The sequence below is a fragment of the Dermochelys coriacea genome, chromosome 2 (assembly GCF_009764565.3).
Source record: "Dermochelys coriacea isolate rDerCor1 chromosome 2, rDerCor1.pri.v4, whole genome shotgun sequence".
Taxonomy (NCBI): Eukaryota; Metazoa; Chordata; order Testudines; family Dermochelyidae; genus Dermochelys; species Dermochelys coriacea.
In genome coordinates this window covers 232134038-232141166 of record NC_050069.1, presented here as the reverse complement: position 1 = coordinate 232141166, position 7129 = coordinate 232134038, and the positions used below count along the sequence as shown (strand labels likewise).

The 7129-nt window shown below is 38.9% G+C and overlaps 1 protein-coding gene across 1 annotated transcript in view; it reads right to left on the bottom strand.

Annotated features, from left to right (window-relative positions):
• Positions 1-525: 525 nt before the first annotated feature.
• Positions 526-7129, bottom strand: part of ARL5B (ADP ribosylation factor like GTPase 5B) — a 30585-nt gene continuing 23981 nt past the window's right edge. The window contains exon 6 of the mRNA XM_038390896.2: positions 526-1275. Within this exon, the coding sequence (XP_038246824.1) occupies positions 1263-1275 (13 nt within the window). The 3' untranslated portion in view covers positions 526-1262. The remainder of the gene's footprint in view (positions 1276-7129) is intronic.

Sequence of the window (7129 nt, the reverse complement as noted above, 5' to 3'; positions counted from 1 at the left end):
CCTGCAGTATAACCAAGGCTGATGAGAGGCAGGGTGTAATCCCAATGTGGCTGGCAGGCTGCAGTTACATACATTTCTCTCTAATGCTTTCACCTTACGAATAAACATCCTTGCTTAAAGAGAGCCATGTGGTAACGTGTAACAGTGGTCAAATACTTGTCTGCAGCCTTTGAAGAGAAAGCAAAGTGCAGACACTGGCTTGCTGAAAATATCACAGTATAAGGCAGGGAGCTGTGCAGCCTTGAGAAACTCAGGTCAAGAGTGAGAAACACGGATCTTGGCCCAAGAGAAGCGACAACTGGAAGCTGGAAACCTTTCAGTTGGTGCCCTCGAGCAACCAGGAAGAGGTAATATAGTTGCAGTTGCCCCGAAACTGACAGTATGTGACTTCCCTCCCACCCCCTGCCAGGTACTTTAGGTACTTCAACCTTTGGGAAAGAAGAGTGCATTGAATTGAAATAAATGATGAAAGCTATTTGTTGCATTTTGTCTTTTATGAGCTGAGTTCTTAGTCACACATACATTTAATCAACCCATCCCCTTTGCCAACTGAATTAAACCAACAAATTATTCACTAAACTCTTCATGTATACATGCTGGAATTCCAAGATGAGTTTTGGAGTCTACTATCCAGCATAAGAAAAATGTTGGTCCATTACAAATATGCCATTTAGCAAAGTTTTCTTCTAGACTTAAAACAGCCATTCTAGATGCTTACAAAGAGTGAAAGAGGAAGGAATTCATTTAACTTTGGAAAATCAGACTGCTTTCTACAACAAGCTTGTCTGTTGCCTACTCTAAACATATGAGAATTAATAGACCAGAAGCTAGAGCTGGTAGGGAGGTGAAATGCCATGAAAGGTTAATTGGCTCTGCTGAGCATACTAAACAGAGACCCTCATGGTAGGAAATATCCAAAGTGTCTCTCTTTTGCTTTGAAACACAGATGCCAGGAAGAAGCTTACCCAGTCTTCTTGTACTTATATAACACTATCACTTTCTACTGTCACATTACGTAGCATCTAAGGAAGACACAATCCCTATTTGTTGCAAATAATTTTCCTAATACGTTATTAATGTTTTGAACAACTCCGTTTCCACATAAGCGTTCCTTTACTAGTCCAAAGGCCACTTGGTATTGGCTACATCCAAAGTATCAATACATGCATATACATTCTTATATTATACACACTAGCAACAATACAGTTACAAGCATTGGCCAAATACTCTCAACCAGATCAGGACTGGAAGACTCCATCTCATCATGGCGTGACTCTACAGAGAAAAGAAAAAGCTCTGATGAAGAACCCCTAGAAAACCTTGCTCTTTTTTTTTTAAATATACTATAAGAAACAAGCGATGTCAATACTGGTTATTGGACCTCAGCAAATGTCAACTGAAGCAGCTGAGGGCTGCACTCTGCTCTCCAAGTTATTTTTCCCCTTATCTCTCCATTGCCATATTTTTCCTTAACTACTGGACTAACCATTTCTAACCAATTATTTATTGCACCTGAAGCCCAATTAATCATGTTATCTTTATTTCCCAATCCCTCAATAAGGTAATGCTGATATTGCAAAGCATCACTACACATTTAACACGAACAATTCTCCTTTCTCATAAGTTCATTCAGTCATGTGCTTTGGGCCTATTACTTATGCTAATATCTAAACTGAATTTAAGATCATAGTTCATTCAGGCCTAATATTGGCCTATAATCCTACATTGTCCCAAATAGCTTACAATATAAGCATTACAATTGCTTTTGCTCAGTCCTTTTCTTTGGCTCCCAAGCTTGCAGCATTATATCAGCACTAGTTTCAGAGAAAACAAGAAAAGTATAACTGAAAAGGAACATTCTTTTGGTTGAAAAGGTTAGAAATATTTTAGAATGTACTTTGCCAAGTTAAATATAGCCCTAGGCAATGGTTCCTATTTATGAAGTCACTGCTGTCAATGTGAGTTTAATACTGGTACAAGAGCTTCACGTTAACTGGCAAATCAAATATCAACCTTCGACTGTCACCACACAAGTCAATATGAAGTATATTCTTGCTTGTCTCTGTTTTGTTTTAGTGTCTCAAAGAAAAACAAAGCTAAACCATTTTCCTTTATTCAGGTTGTTACTTGACTAACACTGGTGGAGTTGTAGAGAAAGCAAGTCCCTGGATATCTACAGCTTTTTTGTTTTCAGAATACTGTAAAAAGCTAAAAGCATAACTTTGATTTTTGACCAGTCTCCTTAAGAACTAGACCACTTTGTGTTTTTTATACTTCACATTCCAAGAGCTGGAATTAAAGTGTGTATACACTGAGAACTCCATTATTTATAACCTTGTATCCACCAAGTTCCCTTTCCAGTCTGCCTGTATGTTAGTTGTGCTGCTATAGAGAAATGATCATGTTGTATTTTGTCCTATTTACCATTGACTTCAATGTCCTTAACTAATTTTGAAGGAGAAATTAGTTAAGGACATTGAAGTCAATGGTAAATGGGACAAAATACAACATGGTTTTACAAAAGGTAGATCGTGCCAAACCAACCTAATCTCCTTTTTTGAAAAAGTAACAGATTTTTTAGATAAAGGAAATGCAGTGGATCTAATCTAGTTTACCTAGAATTAATTAATTCTAATTAAATCTAATTTACCTAGATTTCAGTAAGGCATTTGATACCGTGCCACATAGGGAATTATTAGTTAAATTGGAGAAGATGGGGATCAATATGAACATCAAAAGGTGGATAAGGAATTGGTTAAAGGGGAGACTGCAACAGGTCCTACTGAAAGGCGAACTGTCAGGTTGGAGGGAGGTTACCAGTGGAGTTCCTCAGGGATCGGTTTTGGGACCAATCTTATTTAATCTTTTTATTACTGACCTTGGCACAAAAAGTGGGAGTGTGCTAATAAAGTTTGCAGATGATACAAAGCTGGGAGGTATTGCCAATTCAGAGAAGGACCGGGATATTATACAGGAGGATCTGGATGACCTTGTAAACTGGAGTAATAGTAATAGGATGAAATTTAATAGTGAGAAGTGTAAGGTTATGCATTTAGGGATTAATAAAAAGAATTTTAGTTATAAGTTGGGGACGCATCAATTAGAAGTAACAGAAGAGGAGAAGGACCTTGGAGTATTGGTTGATCAGAGAATGACTATGAGCCGCCAATGTGATATGGCTGTGAAAAAAGCTAAAGCGGTTTTGGGATGCATTTCCAGTAGGGATAAGGAGGTTTTAGTACCATTATAGAAGGCACTGGTGAGACCTCACCTAGAATACCGTGTGCAGTCCTGGTCTCCCATGTTTAAAAACGATGAATTCAAACTGGAGCAGGTACAGAGAAGGGCTACTAAGATGATCCGAGGAATGGAAAACTTGTCTTATGAAAGGAGACTTAAGGAGCTTGGCTTGTTTAGCCTAACTAAAAGAAGGTTGAGGGGACATATGATTGCTCTCTATAAATATATCAGAGGGATAAATACAGGAGAGGGAGAGGAATTATTTCAGCTCAGCACCAATGTGGACACAAGAACAAATGGGTATAAACTGGCCACCAGGAAGTTTAGACTTGAAATTAGACAAAGGTTTCTAACCATCAGAGGAGTGAAGTTTTGGAATAGCCTTCCAAGGGAAGCAGTGGGGGCAAAAGATCTATCTGGTTTTAAGATTCTATTTGATAAGTTTATGGAGGAGATGGTATGATGGGATAATGGGATTTTGGTAAGTAATTGATCTTTAAATATTCAGGGTAAATAGGCCCAATCCCCTGAGATGGGATATTAGATGGATGGGATCCGAGTTACCCAGGAAAGAATTTTCTGTAGATCTGGCTGGTGAATCTTGCCCATATGCTCAGGGTTTAGCCGATTGCCATATTTGGGGTCGGGAAGGAATTTTCCTCCAGGGCAGATTGGAGAGGCCCTGGAGGTTTTTCGCCTTCCTCTGTAGCATGGGGCATGGGTGACTTGAGGGAGGCTTCTCTGCTCCTTGAAGTCTTTACACCATGATTTAAGGACTTCAATAGCTCAGACATAGGTGAGGTTTTTTGTAGGAGTGGGTGGGTGAGATTCTGTGGCCTGCGCTGTGCAGGAGGTCGGACTAGATGATCAGAATGGTCCCTTCTAACCTTAGTATCTATGAATAAAATACCTGCAAATAAAGGATTTAAAAGGAGGTATGCTTTAAAGAAGCAGAAAAGAGGGTGGGGAAGATAGAAGGTGTCAGGGCTCCTATGACTGGTACAGCAGGGAGTCAAGCCCTTCCTCCTTTACAGGCCATCCCTTTTAACCATCATTTGAGGGGAAAGGCGGTGAGGTTCCAGCAGTGAGTTGGCTGGGGACCCGGATGGGTAAAAGGGGAGGCCTGACAATAGGCCCCCCCAGCATATATAAGTGATTATGGAATTAATCTGCACTGTACAATTCTATCTGCCAGGTACTCCCAGACATCTAGGAATAAAGTTGTGGCATAATTAAGCCACATCCAGCATCTCCTGTCCTTCCAGTGTCTCCTGTCGTTCTTCTAGCATAGACAAAGACACTCAGATGTCAAGAAGTGAAGGGGGTCATATTTTAAATCTGCAAAAAAATTTGCTAGAGACTAACATTAGTCAGCTGCTGATACATATGAACTCTTATGCAAAGGGTTATATATATCATGACTACCCGTACTCAAAAGGCTGCATATATGTCTCTAGAAGGCCAACGGTTAGTGCTCTATGTGGGCATGTATTTATTTAGACATGCATCTCTTCCAATTAAAGGCTGGAAGATAACAAGGATGGTCATTGTAGCACTAAGACTCATAGGGAGGAGTTTTGAAATCTGTACCCGAACTTTTGGGCTTTTAACTGTGATATTTATAAGTTAAAAATAAATGCAAAATAAAAAAAGTTACTTAAAGCTTGAAAAAAAATCTACCATCTGCAATTTGGAATCTGTCCTGATGAAGCAGCGTTAGAATTAAAGAGAAGATTAAAAAAAAATTTCAGATCACAAACTGCAAGGCATTCAGCAATTTTGTATTTACAGAACTCATGCCAATGAACATTAATAACCAAGTAATGGTTTAACTAGTATCCATATTTTCTTAAGTAGCAACTATCTCAAAGTAAAGTACAATAGGTCATAGTTAACCTATTTCGCAGGGGGAATAAAACTACTAGCTGAAGTTATCTGTAGAAATATTTTCTTAAAAAGGAAAATTTCAAAACTGAACACTGTAAGAAGGCCAATTTTCTTTGTTAAGTCCAACAGGCTTTCCACCCCAGAATGTGTTTAAGTTTCTATCATAAATGTAACACTGAAAGGACACCAATTTGGGCATAGAATTTTATTTTCAAGACAGGAGATAAAGATAAGGTAAAAATACACATTTTTAGTCTGCCTGAACAGTTTAGTTTACCAAAAGCTAATGAACTACTTAAAAATCCAGTGATGCCAATACATCATTTTGAGATAAAATGCTTACATTCGAACAGATTATATTGCATGTGCACTATGGGGAAGGGTGAAATGAAGCCTTTCCATTCTCTCAACCAAAAATGATCTACTTTTCTAACTTCTCTTGGTATGATAAATGGTGTGACAGAAATGGTGACTACCTTCTTTTTTCTAGAAAAAGGTAATGTTTTCCCCAAATACAGAGATGTTCATTTGCCCCTATATTATTGAAAAGACACAAAGTTATCTTGGAGGAAGAGGAGGAGTATACTTTATGCCAAATGACAATTTACATATTTCTTACTTTGTCTAGTACTAATTATGTAAGAAGGTCTCTGTCATAGGGTAGCTGGCCCTTGCAGATAGACTAGGCCCAGCTCCCCTGGATCAGGGCAGGTGAGTCCAATCAGCCAGTTAAAGGGGGCTGAGCTACACATTAGCCTATAAAGCACTGCCAGTGGGAAGGAAGAAGGTGATTGATTAGGACAGGCTGTACCTGGCAGGGGGGGAGGGAGAGAAAGAGCCACACTGGAGTTGAGCTAACTCTGGTGGTAGGTCCCCTGTAGCAAGGGATCAGGTGCTCAGAGAGAGAAAGCCCTGAGGCTGCTGTCCCAGACAGGGAACAGAGCTGGTCAGAACTGGGAAGCTGCCAGAGGCCCAAGAGGGCACAGCTGAAACCTGAAAGCAAGAACTGACTTAAGACTGTTTTTCTGTTTGTTTACTTGCTTCTATTAAGAAAATAAACCTCCTTGAAAGAGACTGGGTATGGCAGCATATATTTGGGAGTTGGAAAGAACCCCGCTTGGTGACAGGCCCATTTTCCATTACAATCTTTAAGTAGGTTTCAGAGTAGCAGCTGTGTTAGTCTGTATTCGCAAAAAGAAAAGGAGTACTTGTAGCACCTTAGAGACTAACAAATTTATTTGAGCATAAGCTTTCGTGAGCTACAGCTCACTTCATCGGATGCATTCGGTGGAAAATCTTCCCACTGTATTTTCATATACTGGTCATATGTATGTGCATGCATTTTGCATGTGCACATTCACAAGTGTTGGTGAACAAAGCAGCACTGATGCTTCTCTTAAAAAATCAGGCCCATTGTTAAATAATGGATTTTAGTCTGAGAAAAGCAAAATACTGTGGCATGCACCGTATTTTAGGTAATATACTGCATTACAACAAACTGTACTTTAATCATTTTTAATGAAAATTAAAAGTGATTATGTGGAAACACCTATAACTCCATTTCCAAGATACGACTGTTGTACAGTTTTTTATGTCACTGAAATGCGGAATGAGGATTCCTTACAGCCAATATATTAACTGCTAAGAAATATTTTTAAACTGCAAACCGTACCAGCATTACATTCACTACAGATAGGTGAATTGTAATGTACTGAATACCATCATTATGAACAGCATAAATTGAAGATGGTTGAGACGTTCTAACATGCTGTAGGGCTTTCACCGAGATTTTTTTTAAACACAAATGGACAACTCAGGTAGCAAAGCACTATACCCGAGTGTGTTTGCCAGACCAAACCCTTCATTTCTAAAGTAACATTGTGAGTGTGACAATGGCTATTATGGAAAACAATATGAAAATTGATGTAGGAAATGAAAAGATGGATTTTCTATTTCTATTGTCAAGAATCTTTATTACTCATTTTCTCTCTGGCTGAGAAAA